The sequence below is a fragment of the Trichomonas vaginalis genome, chromosome IV (genome assembly GCF_026262505.1).
Source record: "Trichomonas vaginalis G3 chromosome IV, whole genome shotgun sequence".
In the NCBI taxonomy this organism is placed as follows: Eukaryota; Parabasalia; order Trichomonadida; family Trichomonadidae; genus Trichomonas; species Trichomonas vaginalis.
Window position 1 is genome coordinate 11,803,540 of NC_067206.1, and position 17,262 is coordinate 11,820,801.

Below are 17,262 nucleotides of genomic sequence, written 5' to 3' on the forward strand. Positions count from 1 at the left end.
AATAGTCGTCCTATATTCATCCTTTCATTCTCATTTTCAATATATTGGCTCAAGGTTAGTGCTTCATAGAAACTTTTTGCTCCTTTGGGAGAGAACGAAAGTCTCGGAGGTACTGAACCCGAACTAGTGCTGAGAATACTGTGATTCTCGATATGAAGTGCATATGAGTTTTAAATAAGAAATATTATGGCAATAAATAAATTTGATTCAGATTGTCTTAATTTCATGACAGCTTCAAGGAAACACGCCTTTTAGATATCGTAGTAATGAGTACAACTCATTTTATATGATGTGAACACTAATGAAAGATTTTCGAGAGCGTTAGTTTAAAATTTTCTCACTTAAGAATCAGTTCTCATGAAAGATTCATCAAATCGCCAAAAATTTGTCATTTTTATGATTGAGCGCTTTCAAAACTTAATCCTTTTTCAAAAGAGTTTAACATTAATTAATGAAGATAGTTACCAAGAGACACTTAACTTAATCCTTAAATCAGACTATCTTAATTCTGCAACTCAGATTTCATTTTTAACTCATGAAATATTTCAAGAATATACAGTTAGACCACAAAATATAAGTTTATTAACACAGATAATCAAAGATATAATCAACTCAGAAGAATCTACTCTGCATTCAACGCCATTCAAAACTATATTTATTGAGCAAACACTCTCAGGTGTAGATGATAACAATAAATCAGGGCTTTGCGCTGCATATCACTTCATGTATCGCCTATTAGAAGAAAATGCAGTTACTTTAGATGAACTTTTACCAATTTTTGATTTAATTTTGCAGAAACCAAAAGAAAAAGTGAATACAATAGCAATTATCCAGATTTTTTTCGGAAGTAACATTGAAGTATCACATCCAACGTTGTATTTAAGATTTTTTCCCAAACAAATTCAAGTTTTTCATATTTTAATGAGTTTTTACACTATTCAAATGAAATTAAAGATCAATTAGTACATTATGGGCATCCTTTTGATTCAATTCAATATGCCCTCGCAACAGATGATTTAGAAAAGCTAAACCAATATTCATTCCTTCCAAATTTTGATATTAACATGAAACTAGGAAAGGCAATGGTATTAATGGAGCCTTATCCTGTACTCCAAGGCGACCCAACTTTAATTTTATATGCTGCATATTGCAATTCTATTAATTGTTTTAAATGGCTCTTTTTGAATGGCGCAAGCTTGAATGCAAAAGATAAATGGGGACAAGACGCAGCCTATTTCGCCATTTCCGGCGGATCATTGGAAATATTACGCATTCTTGAACAACAAGGGTTTGAAGTATATAATTTGGAACCTTGTATCGAACATAGACAGTATCATATTTTTGATTGGATAATTGAACAAAACTTAGATGAAAAAGGTAGATATCAACATGATTTAATAAATAATGCTTATATTTTTAGTGCAAGATATAATAATGCATACACTCTTTGTGAATGCTTAAATTATGGCGCAGATCCAATGGCAAATCTCCAACTGTGGGGAGCTCTGCATCAATCAATTTTATATTCTGATTTGCAGATTGCAATTCTGCTTGCACAATGCAGCGAAATAGATGTTAATTGGAAAGACGCAAATGGTTGTTCAGCACTTCTTTTTGCAACAACTAACCATTGCTATAAAGTTGTTAAGGCTCTTGTTTGCAATCCAAGGGTGGATATTAATACTTTCGATAATAGCCAATGGACTTGTTTGCATCGTTTAGTTTCGGATAGAGCAACTGAGATGATAAAGTTTATTTGCTCATTGAATGGATTCGATGTAAATGTAAGGGATATTAATGGAATATCTGCTTTTGATTTAGCAAAATCGATGGATTACAAAGATGCAATGGATATTATTTCAAAATCACCCGGATTTAATCATATGAAATAGAATTTTAGTATTATTCCAAATTATACAGGGTATTAGTTTTTTTCGATTACTTAAATTGCTCAATAAGCAAAGATCAATAGTATTGAATTAGAGATTATTGGTGAATAACATAATAAAGATTGACTTATGAGCTTTCGAAATGAATTTATTTCAATTGATTAAGGGTGCACCCGTATGTACGTTTATTTGAGAGGAGGAGGATTACCCTCTCAATTTTGAGGGATTCGTTAGTTTATTTTCTCGATGAATATGCAATAAAATTTGATTTTTACCTTATCAATATACTTCATATAATATACACATGTTCATGTAAAAACTTTTTTCCAAAATCCTCAGGAATTAAGGGATTTTTGAATTTTAAGAATTTTTTCGAATTTTTTCGAAAAAAAATATTTTCAGAACAGCCTTAACGGCTAAGATTTAGGAAAAATGTTAAGTATCAAAAAGAAAGGAGGTCTGATATAGACAACATATATCGTTGAAGGTTGAAAAAATCTCTAATATTTGAGCCCAAAATTTCAAATTTTAATTTTTTGAAAAAAGGAGGCCACCCGTATGTACGTTTATTTGAGAGGAGGAAGATTATATTTTTGAAAGGGTGAAACATTATGAATATGTTAATTATATAATAATATGTATTATTATAAAAAAGAAAAAATAAAGCACGTTAAAATTTTTCTTTCTTGATTTTTTACAAAATCTACTTAGAATTATGCAAAATATGACTAAATAATTATAAATTTCAAGTTAAATTTTAATTTTGATAAATAATTTAAATTTCAAAATTGTTGCATGCTAAGTTCGGTCAACGATAGAAATTGAGTGGAAATTAATCGTCGAGGAAGTACGATTATGTAAAGTAAAAAAATGTTGTGGGATTTTTAATATTATATATTATTTTATAATAAATTTTTTTGAGTCATTTTAAGAAGCACATATAATTTTTTGAATTTAAAAATTAAAGTAGTGTCAAACGAATTTATCACTTAATTTAATACTCAGATTTCTTAAAATTAATGAAAAAAGGTTTTCTGAGAACTTTTGAGAATGGTTTTCAAATTCCATTATTGAAAATATATAGGTATTGTATGAAATTCAAGCTCTATATTTATTAAAATTCTAAATTTTTAATAAAATTACTTTTCAGAGGAATATGATTTTGAATGGTTGATTAATAAGTATAAAAATGTCTACGATTTTAAGGAGGGGATTGTTCCTTATGAGGTATACATCATAACTATATACCTCATAAGGAACAATTCCCTCTTGATAGCTGGGAAACTTTCTCTGAATAACTTATCATTTGGAGAAAGTTTCCCAGCTATCTATTAGAAACTAAAGGCTGTGAGGCACTAATATATAATCAGTGCCTCATAGCCTTTAGTTTCTTATTAAAAACGAGAAAACTTGTTCGAAATGATAAACAATTTCGAACAAGTTTTCTCATTTTAAGGAGGGAATTGTTCCTTATGAGGTATACATCATAACTATATACCTCATAAGGAACAATTCCCTCTTGATATCCTGGATATTTTTGAATATATTTTTTGAATTAAAGTTCTCAAAAGTATTATCAAAAGTGATTTTTTAAAAATATCTCCAATTAATTAACTAATTAAAAGTATTATATTTTTAAAATTAAATAGTTTTTCAATTTTTTTGAAGGAATTGAGATACTTCCCACGACAATAAAATTGAGAGGTTTACATTATAACTGATCTTAGCATGCAACAATTCCTCAATAAAGTGCCAAAACCCTATTAAAATATATGAACATTTTCAACATTTTAATGTTTTTATTTAAAAATTTGATGGAATATGAGCTTCAAACAATTATTATGTAAATAAAAATAATTAAATATATGTATTTATTCGTATTACAACCGTAGTAAGTCGATTCTTCCTTTCTTCTACTGAGTTTTGAATTTGATTTCGAATTGTAAAGAGATTCAAAGGGAAAATACTAGAGGATAAAAACTACCTCCATGAAAGGGTCATAATGGAGTCAAGTTGTATTTTTTGATATTTTTTGCTTTTCGAGCCTAAATAGGTAGCCAAGATAATGCCTAAAAATAAGGTTCTAAATTCTGAAGTTTACATGATCCTCTCGTGTGCACCCTTAAATGCTTATCCTGTCCTCATAAAAATACAAATTCTTTTCAGAAAATATGTCTTAATATTTGTTTTGTAATTAGATTATTTTTCTCCCAAATTTTTTTCTAGATATAGGAAATATATGCATTTCGATTTCATCGTATATTTATTGAGCGCTATCATTAACTTTTTGTTGATTATTGAGGTTTTAGATCTCAAAATTTTCCCGACAATAATGTGAATTCACACCAAAAATTTCCGAAAAATTTTCCGTGTAAATTATTCAATTCCATTCAATTTTTCATTCAATTCGGAGTACTTAAAATCTCAAAAATGTCATTTCATTTTCTTAAATGAGTTCTTCTCCTAGGATCCTTGTTGCATACTATTCTGAAACAGGAACAACTAAAGCGGTTGCTGATATTATTCATGATATTGTTGGCGGTGATATTTTTGAAATTAAATCAACCAATAATTATCCATCAACATATCATGAACTGACTCAAGTAGCACAAAGAGAACAGGCCCAAAATGCTCGTCCTGGACTTTTGAATGAACTTGCTCATCCAAATGATTATGATGTCATAATCTTGGGAAATCCTTGCTGGTGGGGAACATTTCCAATGGTAACATTCACATTTTTAGAGAAGTATGGATTTGAAAACAAAACAATTTTGCCATTTGACACACATGGTGGCAGTGGAATTGGAAGAATGGTTTCAGATGCGAAGAAACTTTGTCCAAAAGCAACAGTGACAGATGGATTAGCAATAGGAAGCAGTAGAAGCAGAAGTTGCCGTTCAGATGTTGAAAAATGGCTGAAGAAACACAAAATCATTTAAATAACTTTTTTAAATTTTGCTTTTAAGTTATTTTGCATAAAATTTAAGATCAAAATAAGGGTTTCGTTTTGCGAAAAAAACGTACAATACTCAATTTCGCTAAAAAAACATTTAGCTAGCAATTTCGACCTTTGACTCCACTCAAGACGTCACTTTTTTAATTTTGCGGTATCATATTTTTGGAAAATCTTTATGAATATTATATAAAAAGTCTCTTTAATATCTATATTTCATATTTTTATCGATTTTTAAAGTTTTTGCGAAAAGTATTCAATTATTTTTGCTATTTGGTCGGGTAAATGTCAGATTTGCGACATTTTCTGATATGATATTCTGTAATAAACAGAAATTCATCAAAAGTGACAACTCTCAATTTTTTGACATTTGTAAATTCTAAATTGAATGAGAAAAATGAAATAATACTAAGCATAATACAATATTCTAGATTTAATTATAATTAGGAAAAAGTTAGTTTTGAGAGTACTTTTCATAGGCATATAGAATGAAATCTTCTGAAAAATAATATCACATAAACTCATATTATTTTCTAATATATAACTATTTTATATAAAAATCAAATTCAATGATCTTAAAAGCGAAGGATAAACCTCAAAATTTACGAATATAATGAGTGGGAATATAATGCTTATCTATCATAAAACCATATGAAATATCAATTTTTGCTTTACGCCTAATTTTTGACGACAATTAGCAAAAAATGTTAAATGTTAACACTCAGTCCATTTGAATATGAAAAATAAAATTGACTTTGATTAAATGTTTTTATTTATCATGCAATTCTTCTTGCGACCAAAGATTTGAATAAAAGTTCAAAAAATAAGATAGCTTAAAAAATAATATACGGTAGTGTTTACTAATAGATGAATAGTATATAAATTCTATTAAAATGGATTTGATCCAAAAAAATATATAAAATTTGATCATAAATAAAAATCGTTTTAAATTACTTCTTCATTTAAATTATAACAATTATTTTTGGTTTTATATTTTTTGGATCAAATCCATTTTAATAGAATTTATATACTATTCATCTATTAGTAAACACTACCGTATATTATTTTTTAAGCTATCTTATTTTTTGAACTTTTATTCAAATCTTTGGTCGCAAGAAGAATTGCATGATAAATAAAAACATTTAATCAAAGTCAATTTTATTTTTTCATATTCAAATGGACTGAGTGTTAACATTTAACATTTTTTGCTAATTGTCGTCAAAAATTAAGCGTAAAGCAAAAAATTGATATTTCATATGGTTTTATGATAGATAAGCATTATATTCCCACTCATTATATTCGTAAATTTTGAGGTTTATCCTTCGCTTTTAAGATCATTGAATTTGATTTTTATAAAAATAGTTATATATTTAGAAAATAATATGAGTTTATGTGATATTATTTTTCAGAAGATTTTGTGTTCTTCTTCAAAATTTTATTTTTTTTATTAAAAAGAATCTTTACAAAATATACATTTACTTTAATTAATATTTAAAAACGTGCTCTATCAAAAGTTCCAAAAATTCAATATTTTAGCTTTTCTGAGGTGTCACTTTTGATGAATTTCTGTTTACAACAATTCAGATTCTACGTTGATAATAATGCTTATAGAACCCTCTTGCTATTGTGTCAAAATTGCGAAACCGATAGCAAAAAATATCTCGCAATATCAAAATTGAGATTTGAGTGAATTATGCATTATAGAGATTAAAAATCTGATTTGTAAAAAACATCTCATCAGTTTCTAGCTAATTCAAAAATCTTTACTATCTTATTCGATTAAAATGAAAAGGAATAGTTTCATTATGCTTTAAATGAGCGCCTTATAATATAATCATATTTTTTCGCTCAATATGCAGCATTTTTTTCGAAATCTATGGTCAAATATCCTAAATACTGATTGCTTTGCATTCATATCTCTTACATTTTCTATACCCACATCACTATTCATTGCTATTCCTACTTTTTCATTTTTGTTTGTTTCTCATTTTCTCAAAAAACATGATAACTTGATATTTGTAAATATCATACTTTATAACGTAAATAAGAACTTGACCTATTAAATAAAGCAAGCAGTAATGAAAAGAAAATCTGAAATTCATAAAAATTACAAGTTTCTGATGACAATTAGCTTAATTAAACCAGGTACAAGATTATATAATTGTATTTTCTATCCAATTATCCATATAATATCTTATCCAGAAAAAATAACTTGATCAATACCAAATGATTTTTTAACTAGTAAATAAAGCATTTTCTTTACACACACATTGTATATCATAGTTTTTTTTTTTTTTGGTTTCGCAAAACATCCAAAAACAAATATGCTATAAAAGTGACAATTTTAGCAAAACGAAACCCTTAATCAAAAGCATAAAAATATAAAAATTATTATATTTTAATATTGAATGTGAATTCTGCATCAGAGCTAGGCGACTTTTAGTATACTGGACACTTACCTGCCCAGAATGCAAGCTTGAGAAATCTGAAACTTCGTTTCAAATTTGTGCCTTTCAGCTATGCAAAAAGAAAGTTCTCCTGCAAAAAAAAAAAAAAAAAAAAAATTCAAAATGGCTTCAAGTATCAATAATTTTGAAGATAATTCAAATTTGGATTCTTCAATCGAGACACTCCTTGAGAACTTAAATCAAGAATACTTCACTACAGCTCTTCCATGCCGTAGCAATGAAATTGAAGCAATTTCAACATTTATTAATAATTCATACGATACTTCAAGGCCAATTCATGACATTCATATGAAAGGACGCAAGCCAAAACAAAATGATGATATTCAGCCAGGTATTTTATACATTACTGGTAATCCAGGTACAGGAAAGACAGCTTGCGTTAAATATGCAATTCAAACATCAGCAGCCGCCCCATATATCAAGTTTTCTAACTGCAAGACTGAAAAAATTACATTATATAAAGCAGGACAAGAAATTCCAATTATTCAAGTTCTTGATGAAGTTGAATCTTACACAGACTTTGCTGAAATTGCTGCAAATTCCATCAGAATGAAGTATAGCCTCATATGCATTAGCAATGCTAGCGAAGATAACTCAATTATTCAAAAATCTAGCGGATTAAGTCTTCAACAACTTAAATTCAATAGCTATACCGCTGAAGAACTTTGCCAGATACTCACCGAAAGGATTGGTGGCCCTTGCAACAATCTTGTAGAAGTTGCAATTGAACATCTTGCCAAAACAGTACTTAAAGATAGAGGTGATGCAAGAGCAGCTATTGCAAGGCTTGCAACAGTCTTAACAGCTGCAATTCAAGAGAATATCAAAACAATTTCTCTAAAAGAAATGATTTCTCTTCTTTCACACCCACAGGGAACAATCAAATTTGATTTACCTCTTTACCAGCAAATTGCTCTTGCAGCAATCTACCTTGCAGGTAAGAATTGGGTGAAGAAATTTAATAGTATTGTTGCTGAAAAGAATTTGGAAAGTTTCAGTGATACAAAAAGTGTTTTCGACCAATTATGCGATTATCCAGGCCTTGTAAAGGGAAATTTCAAAAATCCAGTTGCAATTGTTTCAAAAGAAACAATTATTGCTAATGTCGACCATCTAATCAAGACAGTTCTTTAAAACTTAAAGTGTTTTCATAGAAATAAAATTTCATATTTTATTGTTTTGTCAAAATATTAAATTTATGATTTTTGGATCTGCGCTTACTTATTTGGCTTTCAATATATTAGCATTTGCAATACTGAATAAATTGCTCTTTCATTAATATTTGAAAGCAAAAATATGAATCTGAAATCATATAATTTGGTGAATATGTGTGATTAATGAGATTATTGAATAGGTGAGCACGTGGAAATGGAACACTGGGTGTAATCCAGTTATGCTATTGGATCAATGTGCAATAAAATGGAATATAGACTCATTTTGATCTCAACATGTTATTTGCAAATAACCCAGAATAGCACATTGTTCCGCAATCTTATTCTGATTGCGGAACTTTGACCGACAAGAGCGTAAAATGCACTCTTGTTACTCTTTTAGTTCCATTCCATGGACATTGCCTTTGCAAGTATCATCGAGTGGCACACTGTTTATTTTGTCACTCTGAATTCAAAAAAAAGTCACTTTTTTAAAAATGAACGAATCTATCTATACCATAAAAACTCAAATTTCTTCATCCCAAAAAGATGAAAAGTTAGCTCAATTTCGCAACATTTTCGGCGACTACACAGAGTATCAAATGAAAGTCTCAATGTACAAACATTCAAGAATGATTATCCAAGTTAACGAAGAATTAGATGGCCAACAAGGAGTATCCAATGTTATCACTCTTGGAAGCTATTTCAAGACAAAAGATCCAGAAAAATCCGTTTACCTTCAACATATGGTTAATAGTAAAATTACAGGTAACATTCACGAGTTTTTGCAGTCAATTGGCGAAAATTTGGAGCGCCAGTGGATTGAAAAAGGATATGCATTTAAACAAGATAAAATGAATATTCGAATTTTCTCAATATTCGATGAAAATGGCCATGAAAAATATTCCGATACAATTGGTATTGTTTTTGAGTCTACGAGCAACTATACAGACAATCAAGAAACTATTTGTGCTGCTCTTGATCGCGCATATACTTCTGTTTTAGAAGGCGTTCCGAGATACAACCCAGAAGCTAGATAAACTCTATCAGTTTCTGATAATATTGTTAGATTTAACTACTTTAATCAAAATTATATGAAATTTGATTGGATTTTTGAATTTATTGTAAAAGAGATTTATAAAAATATAATTTATACTAAAATACAAATATCAACACCACTAGTGTTTTCCGTGTCAAAAAATATTCACATCTGTCACCTTTTGGTTTACATGTCAAATTTGAGTAAAATTGAATATGAGTTTGAATATAGGTAGGGACATCATCCTGTGGAGTACTGGCCTAGAGTCAGTACTTCATGGGCTGATATTTTTCGTATTAAGTTCCAAAACTTTGAGTTAATCATATGAGTTAATTCAAGGTAATGGAAGTCTTACAGCAAGAATGAAAGGGCAAGAGATATATAGTGTACACTAAGCAGTCCCGAATATATTTCAGGTGGAATCAAATCGTGATATGTTGTTTTTCCAATTCAGAACAAAAGAAAATTATACGATTTTTGATTAATTTCTTTCGAAATCGACAGAACAAAAGAAACATACTAGACATTCCTTGCACAAGCCGAATTGTTCACAAAATTGACATACACACAAACAATAATTCTGAGCTCGTGTGAAAAAATTAATTTTATAGAAATGAGGCGGAATCTGAGGAAATATATCCATTTAAATGTTATAATTTAACATGTTATGTTGCAAAAAATTCCTTTAAATTTTGCAAAGCTCAGATCTTTATCAATTTTTTTTTAAATAAATTTAGTAATATTTTATAAGCGACTTTGCGCAATGCCCTTAAGGGATTCTGCAGAGATTTATGAGTAGAGATAAAGAAGGTAAGAGACAATCTCTATCACTTTTTATTAAAAAAAAATGGATGATTCATATAAAATCATTCTTATTGGTGATTCTGGTGTTGGAAAGACATCCATGACATTAAGATTTATAAAATCTCCAATATCGAACGTTGACCCAACAATTGGCGCAGGGACATATCCTTGTAAAATCAAAATCGATGATACAATACGAAATATTAAAATTTGGGATACTGCAGGCCAGGAAACATACATGGGCTTAATACCACAGTATTGCAGAGGAGCTCATTGTGGAATTCTAGTTTTTGACGTGACCTCGAAAGAATCATTCGCATCTTTAAGTACATGGATTCAATTCTTGGAGTCTCACTCCGAGACATTTCCAATAATAATTTTTGGCAATAAAACGGATTTAGAACAATCTCGAGTTATAACAAATGAAGATGCAATTCTATACTCAGAACCAAAGGGATATGTTTATTGCGAAGGTAGCGCCGAAACTGGAACAGGAATTGATAGTAGTAGTATAGGATGGGTTTTGTGACTTTTTTTGTAAACGTAAGAATTCATACAATATCGAGCGATTTTGTATCATTTTTTTTAACATTAATTTTAAAATAATTTATTTTTTTTTATTCTGACATAAATGACCCAACAAGTAAAACCAGATAAAATAGATTATCGAATTTTAGAGGATGGTGTTCCTGTTTATATTCAAAGATTTAAAGGGAAGCAATATTATAGAATTGTTAATCCTGAATACATAAAACATTTATTTAAAAAGGAAGACTGTGAATTATTAAACGCTAATGAATATGAAACCAATAAATCAAAATTGAAATATAAATATATTGGAAGTGATGAAAGGTGTAAAGATAAAGATAAAGTTTATTCAGTTTCATACAATGAATGGAAAACCAATAAGATAAGAAAACATTTAGGAGATTATGGGAAATGTTCTGAATTCTTCAAATCTAGTATATACGAGAGAGTAAAAGAAATTAGAAATAATTATTTTCATGAATAAAAGATTCACTACCATAATGAAATAAAAAAATAAAAAAAATAAACTTTAAAAATTCATGTCTTACATTTTTGAATAATTTATTTTTAATTCGTATGAAATGAGCGTCAAGACTAACGACGTTAAAAAATTGGGATTCACAAACGAGGAAATAAAGGATATATTAGAGGAGGGGGGTTATGAAGTTAGTAAATATTATTTAAGAAATTGTCAAAAATTTGCTGAGTTTTTAAATGAATTTGGTTATGATGGAAAAATGAATAAAGGTGATGTTATAAATTTCTTATATCCCACATCTAAAGAAGAAAAACCTAAAGAACCTGATGTTTTCCCTGAATATTATGAAGAACGGATTAAAGATGATGAATACGATGAAATTGAAATTGAAAGACTGGAAAAAATAAGAGATGAAATAGATGAAAGAATTAAAGAATTAAGAGAAGTTGAAAAATATAATGAAAATGAAGTAGAGGGTTTAATGAATATCCCAGCTTCAGAATCAGAAGTTCAGAAATCTCATGAAGAAAGATATAAAAATTATGTCTCAGAATCAACACAAAATTTATTAGATGGTGAAATAGACGAAACACTTTCAGAAGAAGGTACTAAATTTATACGTAAACATAAGTTACAATTTATTGATAATGAAGAATACCCATGTATATTACTTTCACCCTTTAGATTCCGAAAATTCAAAAAACTCTTAAAAACGTGACATATGCAACTAATACGATTAAGAAAGAAGATCATGATATTTACACAAATTATTATTTAAATAAATGCACAGGTGTTGATAAAGTTTTTGATTTGTTAGATAAAATATCAAAAGAAACATTGGACATATAAAATTTTATGTGATTGTGGTTTCATTATTGAAGATACCAATAATGTTTCATATGAAAGAACAGCACCGAAGGAAGATGAAGTTGAAAGGTCTATACCATTCGTTATTAAGAATAAAAGATATGAAAACTTATAAACATTATATTTATTCATTTATTTCAGAAAAAATGGAAGCAACCCATAAAACATCATCTCATCATTTTATAGCTATTCATACATTCCTTTTCAAAGTTGTGAAATTAAATAAGACAGGAATTAGATTTAATGTATCAGGGTACGCATTCTTGAGTAAATTAAAATGTATTCGTCACGTCGCAGATGATAAAAATTTATGTGTTCTTAATTCATTTTATGGACTTTAGCCCTGGACTCTCTGAGTCTCGGACTTTAAAATAAATAAACTTTATTTTTATTTATTTTTTAATTTTTTTGTTCTTACATAAATGAACAAAAACGGAACAGCTAAAATGAATGATAATCAAATTAGAGCAGAAGGTAGAAGGTTATTTAAACGCTTCTATAACATTCCTGATGGTGTTAATCCTAAAACTCGTAGAAGTTATTTAAATGAAGCCATAGATGCATATGAAGGATTTGACATTTCATCAGAAAGTGAGAGGTTAGCAAGAATGTTAAATGTTAATATTGATTTCTATTATTGTGATCCTCAACCAGAAGACGTAGACATAAAAGGTAGACTTTCCATTAGTGGATCAATAATGATAGATCCAGAATTTGAAACAGTAAATATTTTATTAACACAGAGTCCATGTGGAAAACTTCACGCTGACAGAATACAGACGTTGAAGCACTCACCGGCTATAGAGTTTGCCCCTTTTGTAAAGAAGAAGTATATTCTATCCGTGATGATCCAGAAAGGAAAAACCAAAGAAGATTTTTAAAACATTGTGAGAAATGTAAAGAAATAATGGAAGATTAATTCAAGACGTTCAATTGCAAAACACACAACAACCATATGCACCACATATCACGAAACAGAAGATATATCAATGGCTATTAGCACATAATTTGCAGGAATATTATAAACCGACAAGATATTATATTACTTTTGACTTCGAAACATTAGAGACTAAAGAAGAATTCAACTTTCTGAGTGTGCAACTTTGAACGCTTACTTAAAACCATTTATGGTATCATCAACTGTCAAATAAAGCCGCAAAGCGGCGAGGTCGTAGACCGTGATAAAACATTTACGAGGAATTTTTGCTTAACATCAAGTGATTCGTTCATCTCTGATTGGATTGAATTTTTATTTTCAACCTGTTCATTAGTTGCTAAATCAAATATTGAACAATATGAAGAATTAATGAAGCCGCAAACGGACCAAACGACGGCGGGGACTTTGTCTCATACATTAAATGAAAAACAGAAGGAAGCATTTAAAGAACTTCTAGATGAGGAATTCAATAAAGTGAATATCATAGGTTTTAATTCGGGAAAGTTTGATTTAAATTTAATTCTTCGTGATTTAAACACTGCAAAATGGAAAATAAAATCAATGCTGGGTTCTTCTTCTCAATTTAAGCAAATCATTGTAAAGAAAACAAACTGTCCATATGAATTAAGATTTATTGACATCAGAAATTATATAGCGGGTGGAACATTAGACCAATTCACTCAAGATTTCGGAAACAATAAATCACGTGTTAAATCCTTTTTCCCTTATCAATTCATCACATGGGAGAATTACGAAGATGAATTATATAAAGTGGAACCATTCACTCAAAGATTCATTTTATTCAGCATTAACTCAAGAAACTATCCGATTCAGATTATCAAATATATCTCAATGATGCTAAAAATTTTGAGAATAGATTAGAATATTTTATTCATTATTGCAATAAAGATGTTGAAATTATGATTGACCCAATTGATAAAATTATTGAAGAAACATTTGTTTATAAAATTGACATGCTTCATAATCTTTCTTTATCATCGAATGCATCAATGATTCGTTACGCGTTAGCATATAAGAACTTCAATCCTAACGAAACATATCCAGAAGAAGAAAATGTGGAATCAAGTTTTGAATTAACAAAAAAGTATTGGAAATATAAAATTGAATCATATAAGAAACAAGATGAAAAAGCGAAAGAGATACTAAAAACAATGTTTCAATGGATGACTATCAATACTATCACGATTTAATCCTTTCATCTAAATGCAAAATGTGTGGTAAAGCGTTTACATATGCAAATAAACCAACATTGATAGAATCGATAATGAAAAACCACATACCAAAGAAAATTGTCAGTTAATGTGTTGTTATTGCAATGTCGTAAAATCAAATAAAGATGAAGATGTTCAACGTTTAAGAATCAATTTAAGAAATTATGCATTAAAAAATAATTTACCAATGACTTTAGATTCAGTTGAAGCTTATCACATTCTCCGTAATGGAATTACTGGTGGTCTATCAAATGTTCAACATCGTGTTAATCTTAAAGGAATCACGCACATTAATAAACTTTCATATAATCCAGAAACTAAAACTGTATCAAATGAGGACACCACCAACATTATGACTCATTTCGTTGGTGTTGACTTTAATTCATTATATCCTTCATCATTTTCATCTAATCCTCATGATTTCATTCAATATACTGACCATAAAATGTATATGCCGGGAAGATTGAATGGTGTTATCATTTGTGATACAGCAACAAAGAAAGCAAAAGCACTGGGAATAATTAAGAAGAAAAATACTTTATTCGTGGCTGAAGTAAAGGGTCACATTGATGAAAAATACATTAATGATTACATAAACTTTTTACCGATAATAAGAAACTTAGATATTATCACAGATGAAAAAACAATTGGCAGTTTTATGTATAATTACATGAAATCAAACAATCTACCAGTTGACCAGAAACAGAGAAAATTAACTCAGTTAGCATCAACACACAACCAATATCAACCATTTTCTTCTTATTATCTTTGGTATCTAATAGACAGATTTCATTTTATCATTGATGATCATTCAATCAATTTTAACATTTACTAAAAACACTTGTTTTAATGAATTTGCGAACGAATTTATGAACGAAAGACAAAAGGCTGAATTAGAAGGAAATAAAGGAAAAAGTTTATTTTGCAAGATTTCACTTAATGGATCATATGGTTACGATGCAATGAATACACAAAATTACGCAAAGACTAAAATAATGAATGCACAGAAGGCACGCGTTGCATGTATGTCAAATAAGTTTAAAAACATAAGAGAAATAGGTGAGATACATATCAAGTGATGCTTAAAGATAGATTTTATAGATGTGATACATGTTTACAAGAGGCATTCTTCACTTTAGATAACGCTAAATACTGGTATTTGGTTTTCATTTATGATTTTATGTATAAATGCATGAATGTTAATCGTTTTCATTTCATTGAAGGTGATACTGATTCATCTTATTGGGCAATCGCTGGCGACCCAAATCTTCCTAACACTCAAGCATTTCAAGCAATTGTTACCGATAAACAATTTTATGATAAAAACATTTTCAAATTCGCACCATTTGATTTCTTCTGTTTTGATGAGAAATTTAAACCTAAATTAAAGAATAAAGCTGAAGAAAAAGCACATGAGAAGAAGTTATTGGGTTTAGCAATTGAGAAACAAGGTGATAACATGGTTGCTTTATGTCCTAAGTGTTATACATCATTCAACGGTTCAATTGATGGAAGTGATTTTAAAAAGATTGCACAAAAAATGAAAGTGTTAGTTTACGACAAAATAAACAATTAACACCCAAAAATTATTTGGATATAATAAATGATAAAGTGATATTTGATGGTCAAAATATTAATTTACAACTTAAAAATGGGTCAATGACTCGCTTAACAATTGGTAAGACTGCATTAACAGGAGCACACACTAAGGCTGTATGTTGTGAAAATGGATGTTGTATGCCATTTATTTAATAAAATACCACAGAAGAGACAAAAGGAACCGTTAATGATGGTTTTGATACTATGATTCAAAGAGGTGGGCACCCTTAAAACATTTATTTTTATATAAATGGATAACGCAGATTTAGAAAATTTAATTGATGATTTAGTACTTAATCAAAATTTTCTATTATTATGAATTAAAATCATATCTCCAATAACAATATAACGGGTGATGATATGGAATATTATTATCCATATTATAAAAATGAAATTTTGAAATATCATAATAAAATAATTTCTAAATTAAAGACAAAATTAAAAATAATGAATATTCAAAGGGAAAAACTAAATCACAACTTAAACAATTGAAAGATTTCAAAAATAAAGTATTAACAGAAGAAGATATTGATGAATTATATAATTTATATAATCCTGAGCCGCAAAAGCCAAAGGAACAAAAACAAAGGCAAAACACCCAGGTCCTTCAGACCATAAATGATGCACAAGCTTTAATTTATGATTCATTAGTTAAACCATATTCAGCCCAACTTTTAAATGAAGATCAACTTTTGGAATTCATCCTTCAACATAAACTCGAAGCGGGAAAGTATATCAAACCTTTATATACAGCATATTTAAAACAAATGAATAGAATACATCCAGAATTAATGAAGGGGGAAATGAAATCCAAAATCAAAGCAGATAAAATTAAACCACTTGCAACACCAAAACCTCCAACGACAGTACCTCCTCCTTCAGTTAATCCTTCATCATTCACTTTATTATATCCATTTCAAACATTAAAGAAGCAAAAAGATTTTAAAAAGGATTTCAAGATATTAAATAAACCAATTGACCCGAAAATTCAACCGTTAAAGGAAAAATTTAGTCGCCCTTCATTTGCACCATATCCATATTCATACGAAATCGATCATCTGGAATATTCAAAAGGAAACGTTACTTATTTATTTGTCATTAACATTAACACTAGATATTTATATTGCATTCCGGTGAAAGGGAAAACAGAACAGGAAACAAGAAGAGCTATACAATACTTACTAGATCATGAAAGAGTAGATAATATCAGGGGTGATGGTGATAAAGGATTTCAGGCAGCTATGACTCATTATTTCCCACAAATTAATTTTTACTTTTCATCCTCTCCATATACGTTTCATAATAAAATAGTTGATG

General features: G+C 29.0%; 5 protein-coding genes and 2 pseudogenes across 7 annotated transcripts, besides 5 other annotated features; all 7 read left to right on the forward strand.

The window, feature by feature from the left end:
- Window positions 1-15: 15 nt before the first annotated feature.
- TVAGG3_0074160 (Ankyrin repeat family) lies at window positions 16-2,559 on the forward strand (the record flags this gene model as incomplete). The annotated part of the gene is made up of 1 exon (XM_001325948.1): window positions 1,065-1,892. The coding sequence occupies one exon, from the start codon at window positions 1,065-1,067 to the stop codon at window positions 1,890-1,892; it is 828 nt and encodes a 275-aa protein (XP_001325983.1).
- A 1,755-nt stretch (window positions 2,560-4,314) lies between these two features.
- TVAGG3_0074170 (exported protein-related family) lies at window positions 4,315-5,097 on the forward strand (the record flags this gene model as incomplete). Its single annotated transcript, XM_001325947.2, has 1 exon — window positions 4,340-4,828. One exon carries the CDS (start codon window positions 4,340-4,342, stop codon window positions 4,826-4,828), a length of 489 nt encoding a protein of 162 aa, XP_001325982.1.
- Window positions 5,098-5,164: 67 nt separating this feature from the next.
- Window positions 5,165-5,201: a mobile genetic element.
- Window positions 5,165-5,201: a terminal%2Cinverted (terminal inverted repeat of Banshee-A3 transposon ID:TVAGG3_0074180).
- Window positions 5,202-6,382: 1,181 nt separating this feature from the next.
- Window positions 6,383-6,420: a mobile genetic element.
- Window positions 6,383-6,420: a terminal%2Cinverted (terminal inverted repeat of Banshee-A3 transposon ID:TVAGG3_0074190).
- Window positions 6,421-7,412: 992 nt separating this feature from the next.
- Window positions 7,413-8,444, forward strand: TVAGG3_0074200 (cell division control protein 6-related family; the record flags this gene model as incomplete). The annotated part of the gene is made up of 1 exon (XM_001325946.1): window positions 7,413-8,444. One exon carries the CDS (start codon window positions 7,413-7,415, stop codon window positions 8,442-8,444), a length of 1,032 nt encoding a protein of 343 aa, XP_001325981.1.
- A 493-nt stretch (window positions 8,445-8,937) lies between these two features.
- TVAGG3_0074210 (uncharacterized protein) lies at window positions 8,938-9,628 on the forward strand (the record flags this gene model as incomplete). The annotated part of the gene is made up of 1 exon (XM_001325945.1): window positions 8,959-9,501. One exon carries the CDS (start codon window positions 8,959-8,961, stop codon window positions 9,499-9,501), a length of 543 nt encoding a protein of 180 aa, XP_001325980.1.
- A 92-nt stretch (window positions 9,629-9,720) lies between these two features.
- TVAGG3_0074220 (GTPase protein) lies at window positions 9,721-10,833 on the forward strand (the record flags this gene model as incomplete). The annotated part of the gene is made up of 1 exon (XM_001325944.1): window positions 10,348-10,833. The coding sequence occupies one exon, from the start codon at window positions 10,348-10,350 to the stop codon at window positions 10,831-10,833; it is 486 nt and encodes a 161-aa protein (XP_001325979.1).
- A 544-nt stretch (window positions 10,834-11,377) lies between these two features.
- Window positions 11,378-17,262: part of a mobile genetic element that runs on past the window's edge.
- On the forward strand, window positions 13,676-15,036 carry TVAGG3_0074250 (annotated as a pseudogene). The gene has a single exon. A coding segment is annotated over exon 1 (1,361 nt).
- Window positions 16,196-17,024, forward strand: TVAGG3_0074260 (annotated as a pseudogene). Its single transcript has one exon. A coding segment is annotated over exon 1 (829 nt).